This window comes from Arachis hypogaea, chromosome 7 (assembly GCF_003086295.3).
Source record: "Arachis hypogaea cultivar Tifrunner chromosome 7, arahy.Tifrunner.gnm2.J5K5, whole genome shotgun sequence".
Lineage (NCBI taxonomy): Eukaryota > Viridiplantae > Streptophyta > Magnoliopsida > Fabales > Fabaceae > Arachis > Arachis hypogaea.
The window spans coordinates 78,185,995-78,203,364 of record NC_092042.1 but is presented as its reverse complement, the minus strand read 5'-3'; the positions used below and the strand labels follow the sequence as shown (position 1 = coordinate 78,203,364).

At 32.4% G+C, this 17,370-nt stretch overlaps 1 protein-coding gene across 2 annotated transcripts; it reads left to right on the top strand.

Annotated features, from left to right (window-relative positions):
* The first annotated feature begins 6,587 nt into the window (after positions 1–6,587).
* LOC112703573 (BES1/BZR1 homolog protein 4) lies at positions 6,588–10,632 on the top strand. 2 transcript variants are annotated; one of them, XM_025755087.3, is made up of 3 exons: positions 6,588–7,191; positions 9,468–10,201; positions 10,317–10,632. In XM_025755087.3, exons 1-3 carry the CDS (start codon positions 6,979–6,981, stop codon positions 10,330–10,332), a joined length of 963 nt encoding a protein of 320 aa, XP_025610872.1. In that variant the 5' UTR covers positions 6,588–6,978; the 3' UTR covers positions 10,333–10,632. The 2 variants fall into 2 exon arrangements, with proteins under 2 accessions (XP_025610872.1, XP_025610873.1); XM_025755088.3 differs by lacking the exon at positions 10,317–10,632 and having other exon boundaries at positions 9,468–10,205.
* Positions 10,633–17,370: the final 6,738 nt, after the last annotated feature.

The window sequence follows — 17,370 nt, the reverse complement described above, 5'->3', positions numbered from 1 at the left end:
TATTTTGAAAGAGAGGGAATAGTAGGGAGTTATGAATTAGGTAAAGCATATTTTTTATTCTTGAAGTTTGTTAAAAAATTCAAAAATATCTCTAAGGTTTATTTTATTTCAATTTTGTTTCAGAAGTTTTTTATTTATATCAAATATACTCTTAGCAATTAGTTTACAAAAAGTTTAGGACTCGTTGGGTAACAATTTCAAAAGAACAAATTTTAATACAAACAAATCTAACATAATTGTCATGCACTATTGTTAGATTGGTCTTAAATTTTCTGAAAATTTAGTATATTTTATGCAAATTGAAAACTTTAAAGACAAAATTAAAACAAAATAAAATTTAAGGATATTTTTAAAATTTTTGAAAAGATGAGAACACAAAATATACTAGTCTTGTGAATTTTATAAGCTTGTCATGGAATAGGAAAGTTAGTTTTTTTCTTTTTTCTTGGTTGCGGAAAGTTAGTTTAATTTATCCGTTTTTTTTTTTTTTTGTCAGGAAGTTATCCTTATTCTTTGGGTTCTTGGGAGTTCTTAGTGGGGCTTGTATGAGAAAAGGAAATATATTATCCATTAGCATCAGCATTTTGGAATAAAGGCCCAGAATGTTAAGAGGAGAGATACATTTAATTTCTTTCTAGACACATTTAATAAAGGCCCAGAGCTCACATTTTTTTTTCTAACAATTGAAATCCATTTACCAATTGAATCCTATTATATCTAGAGATTTACTTCAATAAATTGGTTCTGTATATGATATTTTACTCAATAATTACTTTAGATATTTCGATCTAACATTATTGAAATATCACAACCTAATTACATGTCCTTCGTTGTATTATTGATGTTTATAAGTAGTTAAAACTATGCTATTCTTTTGTCAATTCTCAATATCCAGCTTTAAAAAGGGAATAACAAGAGTAAACCAATTCTAAAAATATCAAAAACGAATAGGATAAAAAAGAAAAACAAAACAAACGATGGGCACATCCTAGTACCAACGAATAACGATAGCCAGTAGCCACAACAAGAATGGACCAACAAATTCGTCCCCATCTCACAAGTTATGGAGAACTGCACATGATATGGCAAAGTTGAAAAAAATAAAAATAAACGGTGGGGTATGGAAACGAAGGACAATAGAATCAGAAAGATATTGAATGACGTGAGGGAAGAAGCATAGTTAGCATTTGGCAGAAATTGGTATTTGTCTGTTTCTTTTTGTCGGGAGGGAAAAAGAAGCAAACTATATGAGGCACGCATTTGTTTATTTTCAATTTTTCCCTTGTTCAACATTATTATCATTAGCCTAATTACACATTTAAGTAATTTTGTATCCAAGTCCAACCAAATAGGTTCAAACTCAACAAAAATCACTTTCATTATACGCACGTATACACACACGCATTTTAATAACGCTTATTCGTCTTAGTCTTCGCGTTCTTCCTTCTTTATCTTCGTTTTTTCCTTTTTTTATCTTTGCATTCCTTCTTCTTCTTCGTGTTCTTCTTTTTTATTCTTCACGTTCCTTTTTTTTTGTGTGTTTTCTCTCTATCGTCATTCTTTTATTGCTGTTGTTGTTGCTATATTTTTTCTTTTTCTCCTTTTAATTGAGATTTATTTGAATCTAGAAATAAACCAAATTTGGTTCAGATTTGGTAAATACTTAACAATAGTATCAAGTGAACCTAACTCAATTCACAAATAAACCAAATTCGATTCAGATTTGAACAAAAAGTGATAAACATTCAATCAGTAAGAAAAAACACATTTCAGTTCATTTCTGCATGCCAATGAACTCAATTAAACTAAGAGATGAACTGAATTTCTTAAAGAATAAGAGATTTAGTGAATACTTAACAGTAGTATCAAGTGAATCTAACTCAATTCACAAATAAACCGAATTCGATTCAGATTTGAACAAAAAGTGGTCAATATTCAATCAGTAAGAAAAGCACATTTCAATTCATTTCTGCATGCAAATGAACTCAATTAAACTAAGATATAAACTGAATTTCTTAAGGAATAACAGATTTGGTGAATACTTAAAAGTAGTATCAAGTAAATCTAACTCAATTCACAAATGAACCGAATTCGATTTAGATTTGAACAAACATTTAAAAAATTACTTAAAGAATAAAAAATTTGGTCAATACTTATCAGCAGTATCAAGTGAATCTCAATTAACACACAAATAAACCGAAATAAGCTAAGAAATGAATCGAAATTATTTAATGATGGCATAAAAAAAATCAGAATTAATAAAAATGTTAGCAAAATATTAGTGTTATTGGTGATGCCAATAACAAAAAAAGAAAAGAAAAAAAAAGAAGAAGACGCAATATTGGGGAAGGGAAGAAGAAGAATATGCACGAATTTAGAAGAAGGAGAAGGAGAAGAAGGAGGAGGTAAAAGTTGTTATAACAACTTCGTTAGACTTGGTTAAGTATTTTGCTTGAATGTAGAGTTTTATTCTATTATTATATATACATGAATTATGTATTACATGTACCATACAAGTATGGGATTTTTTTTCAAAAATAAAAAAATTATATTTTTCCAAACACCATTTGTAGACTTTAATTTTCGAAATACGATTTTTTTTTGTATAGAGCAAGTTCGCCGCACCCCAGCGAACTCTAAAAATTATAGAGTTCGCCTAACTCCCGGCGAACTTCCTTTAATTTTTTTGAATCCCACGTTTTTAATCCATTATCATCATCTCCAAATAGTATATAGATCTACAAACAATATATAGGAGTATAGAAAAATACACAGACAACAAACATGACTTCTTCAAGGATTTTTTAATTATAAATTAAAAAAATAAGTCATATTTAACAATGACAACCATTATCATCGTCTCCAGAAATACACAGATACACGGAACAAGCCATATTTAACAAGGATTTTTTTAATTATAAGTCGTATTAAAAAATCCTTGTTAAATATGGCTTATTCCGGTGTAGTATCTGTGTATTTCTGGAGACGATGATAATGGTTGACATTGTTAAATATAACTTATTTTTTAATTCATAATTAAAAGAATCCTTGAAAAAATCATGTTTGTTGTCTGTATATTTTTGTGTACTCCTATATATTGTTTGTAGATCTATATACTATTTGGAGATGATAATAATAAATTAAAATGAATTAAAATTGTGGATTTCAAAAAAATTAAAAGAAGTTCACCGAAAATTCGGTGAACTCTATAATAATTTTTATAGAGTAGGTGTGGCGAATTTTTTCTATACAAAAAAATTGTATTTGAGAAATTAAAATTTAAAAATAATGTTTGAGAAAATATATTTTTTTTTATTTCTGAAAAAATGCCTACAAGTATGTAGTATGTATGTCAGTATGTACATTATTACAATACAAAATACATGTAGTACGTTGACCGGTCTTTGCCACATTTTTGCACGTGCTTTGATTCTTTCTAGTTTCACTCCGTGGCGATATTACAATCAATGGGAGGCACTGCCTCTCAATGCGTCACCCTCTATTACAACTAATCTAATCTAATTCTAGGAATGTATTTGCCAAACATTATCTTAATAATGTTAAAATAAAAAATAATTACGGGATTAAATTATTGCTGAAGCAGACACAAAGACAAAACACACTGTAATTAGAATAAAAAATAATTTATTTCTTAATGAGAAACGAGGTTGGAGAAAGAAAGAAAGTAGGGCACACACGTTTGTGGCAAGGGATTGAGAATTGGACGAAGCACATTGGCTGAAAACATAAAAAGGGATTGGGTAGAGTGGGACCCACAAGAGTCATGCAAAGCCGTGGGGTCACGTGAAAGTCACCACCCTCCGCCACCAACATCATCGGCTCCTGTCTTCCTTCTCCACGCAACGCGTGTCGCGTGCACCCCACTGTCCCTCTCAAGCACGTGCAACCCTACACCTACGCACGTGCCTCTTTCCTCATCTGAGATTGAGATGAGATACCGTTACGGAAACGACGCTATAGCTGTAGAGCACACTTTTTGAAATGGGTATTTCTTTAACCATTCTATGCCCGAAAGAGCCAAGTGGAAATTACTATAGTACCCCTGGCACAGTTTCAGCCTTTTCTTCTTGTCTTCTTGTTACCGGGATTGTCGAATTATCCATGTTCACATCTATCACCATCACAAAGGCTCATGGCATTTCAACATCAGTTTTGGCTTTTCAGGTCAAATAAGCGTGCTTTGTAATAACGCAACCTTATTTCGCTCTTTAACCATCACCCCCAACCCTACCAAACAAAGCTTGGCTTCTAACTTCTAATTCAATCATTTGATACAAGCTAGAGCGTTTTTGCTTCTACTGCAATTTTTTTGGATGATACAAAAAAATTCATTAAATAGGGTGGATTTGTTGACACTTGTATTATATATTTGCTTGTAATATTCGTGTATGTATTTGTCTAAACAATCCTTATTTAAATAGGGTAATTTTATTAAAATTATTAAACACGTTATTTATTTACCAATTTACATTATTATTTACTTTTTGGCATCACTTATAGTTAGCTGGTGGAATACTTCATCGTGTTATTTTTTGTCCTGTCGCATACATTCTTTAGTTATTTATTCATACTTTTATGCTTGTTTTAAATTCTTAATTATTTTCCATCCAAACAAACAAACATAAAAAAATTTATGATATTCTACTTCATCTTTCCTAGTTTCGTAGAAAAATAAAAAATTCACTACATAGTTCAAAAAGCTTCCATATTAAGACTCAGCTATAAAAACTACCTGAAACAAGAAGGTTCGGTTCTCCCCCCCCTTTTCCCCGTCTTTTTTTTTTTTGTTCAGACAAGTGTTCATTTGATCATCTTATTAGTGACTTAGATTAATTATTGAGTACTACCATTAACTATTAAATATTAAGTAACACGTCTTATTAAAAGCATAATACGAGCTAAATTGTAAATTTTACTTTGCATATTGTCCTTTTAGGGACCGCCTAAACATTAATGTGTTTTTAGTAAAATTTAATCCGGTCTTTATTTATTTTCACTAAAAAAATTATTTTAATTCTCAACTTTTTTATTTTAATAATAAAAATTAATTTTGTAAGAATTTTATTTTTAATTTATGAAAGTTTAAATTTCCACAAACTATTAATAAGTTTATTTACAAAGACCTTTTAAAAAAAATTATATTAGAACAAATTATTTTTTTATTAATCCAAATCATTCATATTGAATCATAAAAAATTATAGAAAAAGTATAGGTAACTAATAATATTCTTGAATAATGTGTGAACAATGTGAATTAATAGAGTTAAAAGAGTAAATTTAACGAGTAGCATTAAATTAGAGTGTAATGTATTTGTATTTGATTGGTGGTTGTTCATGTTGTTCAAGATAATCATTGTTCCCCTAACATTCCCCAAAATTATATATCATAGTGCGATAGCATACTTGTACCCATAAAATTAATTAAAGAGATGTCTCAATCTTCCTCAACCAAAACCTTATGTATTATTGATAGGACTGAATTGTAACTCCTTTGATAGAAAAAAAAGCGATAGAGGCAGTTTTGGTATGTTGGGGACCAAAATCCTAAAGTCATTATTTATATTTGAGCATGACACCCATTAAATCTTAAAGTCCAAATAAAATAGTATCTAAAGCCCAAATATATTCTATTATATAAAAATCGGGTTTTTGTACTTAATGATATAATTGACGTGGCATGCTTCCGAGAGTGTCTCCCGATTTAGAAGATGAAGCAGATGCAGAAGCAGATCGGAAACAGATGCAGAAGAAGGAGCAGATGCAGAAGTCGAAGCAGAACCACCGGTGCTTTCCCGACGGCAGCTCATGGGCGAATCGGTGACGACGGCTCAGCAGCGTGGTCTCCCTCCAAGGCCCAATGACGACGCAACGGTGGTGGCGAGCCCTTGTAGCGCTGGCGCATCTCCTTTTCCTCTTCTCTTCTCCCCCGTCGCAGCCCCTCTCTCCTTTCTTCTTTATTTCGGCGACTACATTTTTATCAATTTTAGATTTTTTTTTGAGCAGTTCGATTGTATCGATTTTTCATCAATTTTTACTAGTTTGACTGGTTCTCACCAATTCTTGACCTTAAATGATCTTTGAATTGGTTGGAGGTTCGGTTTTATCAATTTTTAATCCAACCGATCAATTTGGTTCGATTTTTACAACTATGACTATATTGTTGAAAAGAACTTTAATTTTTATTATTATTTAATAAAACTCTCACAAATTACAAATAAAATTTTCACAAAATTATTTTTTGTTATTATTTAATAAATTGTTATCGTATTATTTGAAAATAATAAAATTAAAAATTAAAAATATCTCTTTTTTTAAATAAAAAATACCTTATCCTTAGTTAAAATGGATAATGGGTCTTCATTATTTTTTTTTTAAGAGATCATTTTGCATCTTAAATGAGTTAAATCTTAATCCATCGTTTGCATGTGGAGGGGCAGCGCTTGGGGTTCAGTCAACCATAGGCACGTAGTCGAGTCAGACACGTACGAAATCACACAACTCCACTCACAGCCACAGACCACAACAATAATTAATAAATGGCACAATCGTAATAACTTTGGAAAACCAAGGTCAATTAATTTTCCCCCAAACATATTTAACCCAACCCTTTCTCACCGGCTACACTCTCTTCGCTCCTCTCTCTTTTTACTCACAAAAGTCTCCAAAATCCCGTTCCTCATTTTCCGATCACCTTCCTTCGATTCAAAATCTTCCATAATCCAGCGTCGTTTTCCTCCGATTCCACTCTCCCGAGTTACCCCGAGTTACCACTATTCCAAGCTCGCCGACACCACCCACCGCTCCGATGAGCGATCTCGCCGGATAACACGCAGGGATCGCGGCCGCCACGTTCGAATCGGTTGTTTTTCTTGATCCTTATTTATTCGCTGGTTCTGAGGAGAGGAAAAGGGTGGTTTCTTCGGTAGTGGTTGTGCCGGAGGATTTTTCTCCGGCGAGATGACGGGGGCGAGGCAGCCTACTTGGAAGGAGAGGGAGAACAACAAGCGGAGGGAGCGGCGGCGGAGGGCGATCGCCGCCAAGATCTTCGCCGGGCTGAGAATGTACGGAAACTACAAGCTCCCGAAGCACTGCGACAACAACGAAGTTCTTAAGGCGCTGTGCAACGAAGCCGGTTGGACCGTTGAACCTGACGGCACCACTTATCGGAAGGTAATGAAATAGGCAAAAAGCTTCACCTTTGATGTTACTGTTGAACAATGCTATTTTGTTTTGGTTGTTTAAATTAAATTTAAGTTAGCTGTTATGCAAAAATTGATTGTGAATTTGTGATCATCTTTTGTTGTTTTGATGCTATGTGAGGTTTGAGTTTATTTTGATTTTGCAGTGTTAAAAATGCTGATGTTAGTGTTGCAATTGTTTTGGACTTTTGGTGTTTAGTTTTGGGTGTTGATTCTATTGCTTTTTAGGGGATTTCACTTCACCAGTGTACGTTAGATCTGGTTGGAGCTAAGCTATTGTGCCTCTCTCTCTCTCTCTCTCTCTATTGAGCATGGAGCACAAAAGATTCGCTGTATGGTGTGTTGTTTTAGTCCTCATGCGATAGATAGGATGAAGGCATAGATCTCGAGGTAAAGGAATGTGAATAAAATGGCCATTATGGGTTCGAGGGAGTGCCAGAGAGGAGGAAATCATCTTGCATTTGATACCGGGAAGTGGGAATTAGAGGGGGTTTAAAGGGGTAGTTTTGTCAGCTTAAAAAAGTGTCCTCATAGTCATTGGTAATGTATTTATTTGTGTGTGCGCGCGCTTGCTTAGGGGTAACATGGCAGAAGCCTTTTGCAGACATTGCATGGTACTCTGATTTGGATAGCCACTTTTCTTTCTTCCATTTGTTTTTGGGGAGAAAAGAGGGGGGTTCCTTGAAAACCCGTGATATTTCTGTTTTTTTTTAAGGGGATTTTGCAGTTGTATTTATTTGTTTCTGCAGTGGCCACCCACCTTTATTGATGACGCCCTACATAAAGTGTTCAATAATGCCGGCTATTACTGGAGATGTAGCTTGTTTTGACTCGCCAGATTTGTTTATGCTGAATAGGGCCTTTTTTCTGGGTCTGGTTTGGTTTCTCTTCTTTTGCTTTTTTTTTTTTTCTCTTTTTCTTTTTTTTTTAATTGTTTTTGGTAAAGAAAGGGGTTGGAAGCACGTGTGTTTTGGAGAGAAAAAGAAGGGGAAAAAAGAGAGAAAAAATAAAAAGAGAGGGGGGAGGGGGGGGTGTTGTACAATATTCTATCTTCGTTAAAAGCAAACTACTTGTGATAATTAATGTAACTTGAGTTAAGGTGTTAAGTGATGTCTTGGAAATTTGTAGTTGCTCTCTAAAGACTTTGGCATCTAGGTTGATGTATTCTGTTTAAAAAATTTAATGCATATGAACATATAAATATGTTTAAACTCTTCAATGCCAAACTTTTGGAAGCTGGTCTTCATCAGTAATGGAATGGATGTAATTGAATAAAGTAAGAATGACAACTTGAAATTGAGTTGAATCAGGTAAAACTACAGGAAACTAATCTTGTAAGATTAGTTGTACAGTTTGTGTATTTAATGTTCTATATTCAACTTGGTCCCTTTTGCATTATGTGCTGGATTGATTGCTTACAATGCTCTATTGATAAATTCTATGCTTTACTTAAATAATTCTATGTTTTACACCACCAATGTTGGATATATAATTACAAATTATTGTTACTATTAATAGTGATTTTATGATTTAAGAAGTGTTTGGATCATTTTTTTTTTGGGGTACAAGCATATGTGAGAACTTTACCTGTGGACTGTGGTATTATGACAGGGAACAGGTTTGCTCAGTTATTTTCTTTTTGAGTTCACATTTTTTTTTGAGTTCACAAGTAATTGATGTTAGGGGTGGCAACATGCACCCTACCTGCGGAGCGGGTTTGAGCGTGGGTCAGGTAGGGTGCCGTTTGAGTTTCAACCTTATCCGACCAACCCGCACCTTATATATGTATATGTTATAGGTAGGTGTTGAACCAAATACCTCTTACTTAGTGTAAAAGATTTTTACCATTGAGCTAAGATCCTCAATTGATAGTTTAAAACTTGTTTATATGAAAACCAATTCTATTTTAGTAATACAACATTATATCACAACATTTTATTTGTGTTTGTGTTATTAATTCAAGGACTTTTATGTAGAATTGAACATTTGGTGGTTATGTTGTTTATGGGACGATTGTGTTGTTTGTGGAATGATTATGTTGTTTGTATTAAATTTTTAATTTGCATGCTCGTTAGGTTATACCGCGAAAACCTTGTTAATGAAGAAATTGCTACATTGTTTTTTGTAATTTGGATCTCTGTCGTTGCTTATGTAATATATTTTAATTATAAAAATTCTAGTTGTTTCATTCTGACAATTTTACATGCTATCTCTAGATTCTTAACCTTGAACAATTTGTAAATGAAGGGATGCAAACCTGTTGAACGCTTGGAAGTTGGTGGTTCTGCAGTGGCAACCCCATGTTCATCTTTCCATCCAAGTCCCTGTGCTTCCTATAATCCCAGCCCAGGATCTTCTTCGTTCCCTAGCCCGCGCTCATCTCCCTTTGCCACAAATGCCAATGCTGATCCGAATTCACTCATTCCATGGCTCAAGAACCTCTCATCTGGATCATCGTCAGCTGCCTCTTCAAGGATTCACCAAATATTCATTCATAATGGCTCAATTAGTGCTCCTGTCACTCCTCCACTGAGCTCTCCATCTGCGCGAGCTGAATGGGAAGACCAGCCTGCCAATCCCATGGTGGGTGTACAGCAGTACTCTTTCATGCCTTCCTCCACTCCTCCAAGCCCTGGACGCCAAGTTGTTGACCAAGATTGGTTCGGCAAGATTAGGGCTCCACAGGGTGATGGGACAACTTCTCCAACCTTCAGCCTGGTCTCCTCAAACCCATTTGGCGTCAAGGAGGAGACTCTTGGTGGCAGCAGCTCCTGCAACTGGACGCCAATTCCTAGTGGTACTTGTTCTCCTGTTGTCGCCGCAAGCTCTGATCACACAACAGATATTCTGATGGCTGAAGCTGCTTCAGATGAGTTTGCCTTTGGAAGCACCAAAAAAGGTTTTGTGAATGCCTGGCAAGGAGAGAGGATCGTTATTGGGTCAGATGATCTTGAGCTCACCCTCGGGAGCTCAAAAACCAGGTAGCTAGGATCTTAATTTATCAAGTGTTTAAAAGTTATATTCCGATGCAGGTGTATGAGAAATCAAAATATATTCTCTCAATAAATTCCTAACCTAAATTTTGTTATGTTGCAGGCAAACTTCTGCATAAATGAACAGCCAGTGGTTCACATGACTTTGACACCCTTTTTGTCTGCTCTGTAACAAAGTTGGAGAAGGGAACAACCATAGTGAGCACAAGCAACTGCTGATGGTTTGGTTTGTTAATTTTTTTTATCAGGTCTTAACTTATTTAGTAGTTTTGTATACACTAGTTAGGTTTAGGCGTTTTGCTGCCATTGACTTGGTCAGTGTCGTGTCCACAAACCCTGAATTCTATTAGAAAGATCAATATACGTGTATGGATCTCGGTATGATATTGAATGAAATTCTACTTGGAGATTCAAGTGTACTTGAATGGCCATGGGATGTTTTCTTTGTTTTTCTGATTTTATTAGGGAGCCTGCACTGAAACTTTAACCTTTGTTCAAAGTATGGCCGTGGGATGTTTCCTTCAAGAATTACCAACATCATTTGAAAAATTACATTTCTCAAAATGCCTCATTCATGACATAAGAAGTAAGAACTCTGTATAATAACTGTTAATTGCTCAACAACCCAAAAGTAGGTAGGGGTGGCAACCGGCATGTCTGCCCTACCTTGCCAAAGCCTGCAGGTCGACCCGTCCCGCCTAAAAACACGGTGTGGAAATACTATTCTGCTTTTTGGCGGATTGGCGACTTGATAGGCTGCCTCTTTTTCAAACTATTTTATTACTTTGGACAAAAAATATTTATTTTTCAAACTATTTTATTACTTTGGACAAAAAATATTTAGTTAAAATAAAAGTAAGAGTTAATAGTCAAAATCGTTCCTGAAAAATAATCTGATCTTATTTTAGTCTTTGAAAGACAAAATTAATCGAAATCGTTCCCGAAAGATACACGACTTGGTCACGTTAGTCCTTCTATCAGTTGGATGATGACGTGGTGGGTTAACGACACGTGTCACAAGATGATTGGTTGACGTGTCAAATCAGTGACACGTGTCACTTGACACGTAAAAAAGTTATTTATAATCAAAATAGTTCTTGAAAGTTCAGACGTAAGTCATTTTCATCCTTAAAATTTTAAAAATTAGTCAAATTAGTCCTTATATAATTTTTTTTATTTTTTCTTGATAATATTAAATTTGAAATATTTTTTGATCTACTAATTTTAATAGAAATGTAATTGACAAACAAAAAATTAGTAATTATATCTTAAAATTTTTTTCAATAAAATTATCTCTCTCCTTTAATTCTTCTCAAAATTTCTCTTATTCTTTTCTATTCTAAAACCTTTTTCTTACATTATTACATTTTGCTGGAATATATATATATATATATATATATATATATATATATATATATATATATATATATATATATATATACTCAAAATTAAAATGTATGTATTTGTTAATCTAAACAAAGTTATATGCTCAAAATTAAAATTTATGTATGTTAACCTAAACAAAGTTATATGTCCAAAATCAAAATTTATGTATGTTAACCCAAACAAAGTTATACCACTTTTTTTTCTACTACATCTTTTTTTTTTTCATTACGGTATTACTTACATATAGGATGTAATGGTAGTGACATTAAAAGTCAAAATTCAAGAAGATTCACAAATTTTGCTTCAATTTTAAACTTTACAAAATATTAAAAATTTGTTACTTAATTATTATTATTATTATTATTATTATTATTATTATTATTATTATTATTATTATTATATGCTAAACAAATTGCTTTTTAAGCATACTACATGCAAAAATCATAACTTTTTTTTTGTGTTTCATATATTTGAGATAGATTATAATATTTTTCTTTTAATATCACTACCATTACATCCTATATGTAAGTAATACCATAATGGAAAAAAAAGATGTAGTAGAAAAAAAATAGTGGTATAACTTTGTTTAGGTTAACATACATAAATTTTGATTTTGAGCATATAACTTTGTTTAGGTTAACAAATACATACATTACAATTTTGAGAAGAATTGTATATATTCCAGCAAAATGTAATAATGTAAGAAAAATGTTTTAGAATAGGAAAGAATAAGAGAGATTTTGAGAAGAATTAAAAGAGAGAGATAATTTTATTAAAAAATTTTTAAGAAGAAAGATACAATTACTAATTTTTTGTTTGTCAATTACATTTCTATTAAAATTAGTAGTATAAAAAAATATTTCAAATTTAATATTATCAAAAAAATAAAAAAATATATAGTCTAATTTGATTAATTTTTAAAATTTTAGGGATGAAAATGACTTACGTCTAAACTTTCGAGAACTATTTTGATTATAAATAACTTTTTTACATGTCAAGTGATACGTGGCACCTGATCTGACACGTCAACCAATTATTTTGTGACACGTGGCATTAACCCACCACGTCATCATTCAACTGACGGAAGGACTAACGTGACCAAGTTGTGTATCTTTCGAGGACGATTTTGATTAATTTTATCTTTCGAGAACCAAAATGAAGATCAAAATATCTTTTAGGAACGATTTTGACTATTAATTTATAAAAATAAAACCTTTAATATAAGAAATATTTGATAAAAGTTCGCAAGTCTACTGTACATATTCTACATAAAAGGACAAGAAATATCATTCTTACAAAGTTTAGTAGCTCAAATGCTCAATTATCATCATTATTATTTTTAGATCTATAATATGATTTAAACTAATTTCTGGAGAAGAATCTTCTCTTGTAATATTTTGAGTAAACATTCAATTCGATTTCTATCTATTTTTTCAAAAAATAATATAATTCTTGTCAAAATAAGAGACATTTTGGCCAATAACAATTATTTTAGGATAATACGATCTCTTTATTAAAAAATTCATTAAATAATAATGAAAACTAATTTTGTGGGAGTTTTATTTATAATTTGTAGAATTTTAAATTCCTACAAACTATTAAAAAGCTTACTTTAAAAAAAATTTTTTATTAGTAGTGATTAAGTAGAGAAGGACCATTACAGAAATAATATCACAAGAAGAAAAAATAATTACAATACGAAAACCTTTTAAAAAAGAAAAATAGCAACGAACAAAAAATAAAAGAAGAGCATGGTGATGTTGTTGGTGTTGATGGTGAGGAGATAATAATGATGATGAGATATGACTGCATAATTGAAATAGTAAAAATAAAAATTACAACGATGATAATAAAAAGATGATGGAAGTGGTGATGGTAGTTGGTCCTATTATAGAAAAGAACTTTGTAGAGATTTAAAACTCTTATAACTTACAAATAAAAGTCTCAATAATCAATACTAATTTTTGTTATTATTTAATAATTTTTTAACAAATAGATCATATTATCTCAAAATAATTTTGTTAGAAGCCGAAATGTCCCTTTTTTTTTTAATAAAAATTGCCTTGTTTTTTGAAAAGATAGACAGAGATGGAGTTGAATGTTTATTCTAATATTTTTCATGTGATTTTGTAAATTGTGTTTAAAAGGAATAAGAATTTTAGGATTAGGTTTTATCTTTTTTTATATTTTAATTTTGTAGCCCTAAATTAAAGGTGTTAGAGAAAGGACAGGTGCTTGTCAGCCTATCCTACCATATTTCATGGATCAAGCGTTGCTGGTTAGTGAAGACATATTTTTTTTGACAGTTTAAAATTTAAGCCCAATCAGCCTTTTTTAATGAGTTATTTTACTCTCCAAGTTATTTTTCTTGACAATAAATAAAACTACCATTTGCCTATCCAACAGATCTAATAAACCATCATCACTTTACTTAATTCAAAGGTTGTTAATTGATTTTACAAAGCTTTTAATCATTTGAAATTCAACCATGTCAAATTACAATTTGGTTAAATTTTAGAACTCTTAAAAATTTATTAATTTAAGATGAAATTTACTTCTTATAACGAGTGTAAATGTTATCTTCTTCTTGGCTACAATTCAATTATAATTTTTAAACTCACGTCTTAGCATTTTACATTTCTGTCTTCTCTCTAGCTCTTGTTTTATCTCTATGATAGTGTTTATTTATAGAGATGGAACTGACACTAAGAGATTATAACTCTATTGTGTTTGTGTCTCATGGTTAGAGATTGAAACTAAAATTTTAGTCTAAGAATACAAAATTTTAGTTCTTTCAATACTTCTAGAAAATAAGAACACATGAGATTGAAATTTCTAATATTGGAGATTGGAACTTCAATAACATTTCTTTTAAAAAATATTCTCATTTAACTTTTGTAATTCCAAATCTACTCCTCAATCTTCACATTTATCTTAAACTAAACATGATACTTTGACACAACTCAGTCTAGTACATTTTACATCAAACACGATATAAAGACTTAATTTAGTCTTAGTCTCTCAATCTCAGTTAGGGGTGTTATCAGCTTGATTTGGTTCGATTTTGGACAAAAGACCAACCGAACCGATCTATTCGGTTCTCACACAGCATCAACTAATCAGTTTGCTATTTTTGCAACAATCGAATTGAACCGAACCAAAAACAGTTTGATTTAGCCGATTCTTTCAGTTTTTAAATTCTAATTAACAGAATATTAATCACAGTAAAATGAGGTTCTATGAAGAGCGCAGTAGTTAGAACTAGCGACAATGCAACGAAGAACGTTGCGGATAGGGGTTTTGTTGCTAGGTTAAAGGAAAAAATAGTAAAAGCATCGCCACTCTATACTAATCTTCAGTTCGGTTTTCATTGAGTCAAGTGAAAACAGAACCGAACCAACTGGTTTTATAATAAAAAATCAATTTTTTCGATTTTTAGTTTCGATTGTTGTAAATTTAAGTTTGGTTTTGTGATAACTTTCAATTCGGTTTAATAACTTACCCCCTTGTTTGAGTCTCCCTTCCAACATAGACCGTAACAATAAAAAAGTTTGAATCCTTAAAAAGTTGTCACCATATCACTAACAAAATAACATTGATCCTCTTTCCTTTTCCCTTATTTTTCCACTCTTCCTTCTTTCGTTTTTTATCTTCTTCTCCCTTCTTTTTTTAGCCCTCTTTTTTCCTTTCTTCTCTATCCACTCTTTTTTTTACCTTTATCTTAATCTTTATCTCCTCTCTCTTTTGGCCCTCTCTTCTCCTCTCTTCTCCACTTTTTTTTCTTTTCCTCCTCTCCTTTCATGTTTTTCTTGTTTCTTTTTTAAAAATTTGGTCTTAGTTTTATTTTCTAGATTTTAGAATTAATAACTCTCTTATAATATATTTGTTGGATTCTTCATTTAAATTAAATAAATATAGTATTTACGAAAATAAATAAACATTGAAATAATTACAAAAATGCATCCTCAGTCAAATCTTGGACGTTGAGGGTGATTTTTAAAAATGAGCATATTTCAGATGTCCAGACCCCGTTCTGTGATAGAGTGACTGCGAGCCATATCTCGAATGCACTCGTAATGTAAACATGCGCTGATATCGGATACTGAGCATCCGAGATACGCGCGTTCGTTATGGGGGTCTCAGCATCCGAGATAAACGCAATTGTTCTGGATGGGGGCTGATAAACCACTATTTTATGGTTTATCTTGTGCTCAATTGAGTGGTTTTTATCAACTCTTTACCCACTTATTCATATGATTTGCATGATTTTACATTATCCTTTCTGATTTTGTGCTATGACTGAAAACATGCTTCTTTGGCTTTTATTTTCTTTTATTTAAATCCTCTCTTATTATCATTCGATGCCTTGATATGTGTGTTAAGTGTTTTCAGAGATTACAGGGCAGGAATGGCTTAGAGGATGGAAAGGAAGCATACAAAAGTGGAAGGAATACAAGAAGTTGAAGGAACTGTAAAGCTGTCAGCCTGACCCTCTTGCACTAAAATGGCCATAACTTGAGCTACAGAGGTTCAAATGACGCGGTTTCAGTTGCGTTGGAAAGCTAACATCCGGGGCTTCGCAACAAGATATAATTTGCCATAGCTGCTCCGAAGTTAGGTGACGCGGAAGCGTGAATGACGCGCCTGCGTCGCATCTGCGGATCTCAACCCACGCAAACGCGTGGACGATGCTTCTGCGTCACTTTCCCGCGACCTGTACGTACCAGATTTCGAAATTAGTGATTTTTGGATTGTTTCTGACCCAGTTTTCGGCCCAGAACGCACAGATTATAGGCTATAAAGTGGGGGAATGCATCCATTCATATTCATTCATTCATAATACACTTTATATAGTTTTAGATGCAGTTTTTAGAGAGAGAGGTTCTCTCCTTTCTCTTAGGATTTAGGATTAGGATTCCTCTTAAAGGATTTAGGATTTCGACTCTTCATCAGGTTTAATATTCCTTTTACTTTATATTTCTCTTTTACTTCTAGATGCTTTAATGCTCGTATTACTTATGTTGCCTAGGCTTATGAACTTTTCATGTTAGGATTTTCTTAATTAATATAATTTGAGGTATTTCAGACTTATGATTGTTTTCTCTAATTTATGTTATTGATGCTTCGACTCTATCCAAATTATTTTCATTCAAGTAGATTTTATTCCCTTTTGGCTTTGGTTGATTAATTGGTAACTCTTGAGTTGTCAAACTCAGCAGTGGTTGAAATTGGCAGATTCTAATTGATCCAGATCGCTCTAAAACTAGTCTTCCCACAGGGATTGACTAGGACTTGAGGATCAAACTAATTAGTCCACTTGACTTTCCTTTGCTTTAGTAAAGGTTAACTAAGTGGGATTAAAATCCAATTCTCATCACACCTGATAAGGATAACTAGGATAGGACTTCCAATTTCTCATATCTTGCCAAGAGTTTATTTTATAGTCATTTATTTATTTTTCTTGTCAATTAAATTACTTGTTCAACGCTTTTGAAAATCCCAAAATCTACTTTTTCATAACCAATAATAAATCATACTTCCCAGCAATTCCTTGAGAAGACGACCCGAGGTTTGAATACTTCGGTTTATAAATTTATTAGGTTTTGTTACTTGTGACAACCAAAACATTTGTACGAAGGAATTTTCTATTGGTTTAGAATCTATACTCACAACGCGACTATATTTTTGTAAAATTCTTTACTAGCAAAAATCCTAACGTCAAAATGGCATCGTTGCCGGGGAAATGCAAACGTGTGCCTTATTATTGGTTA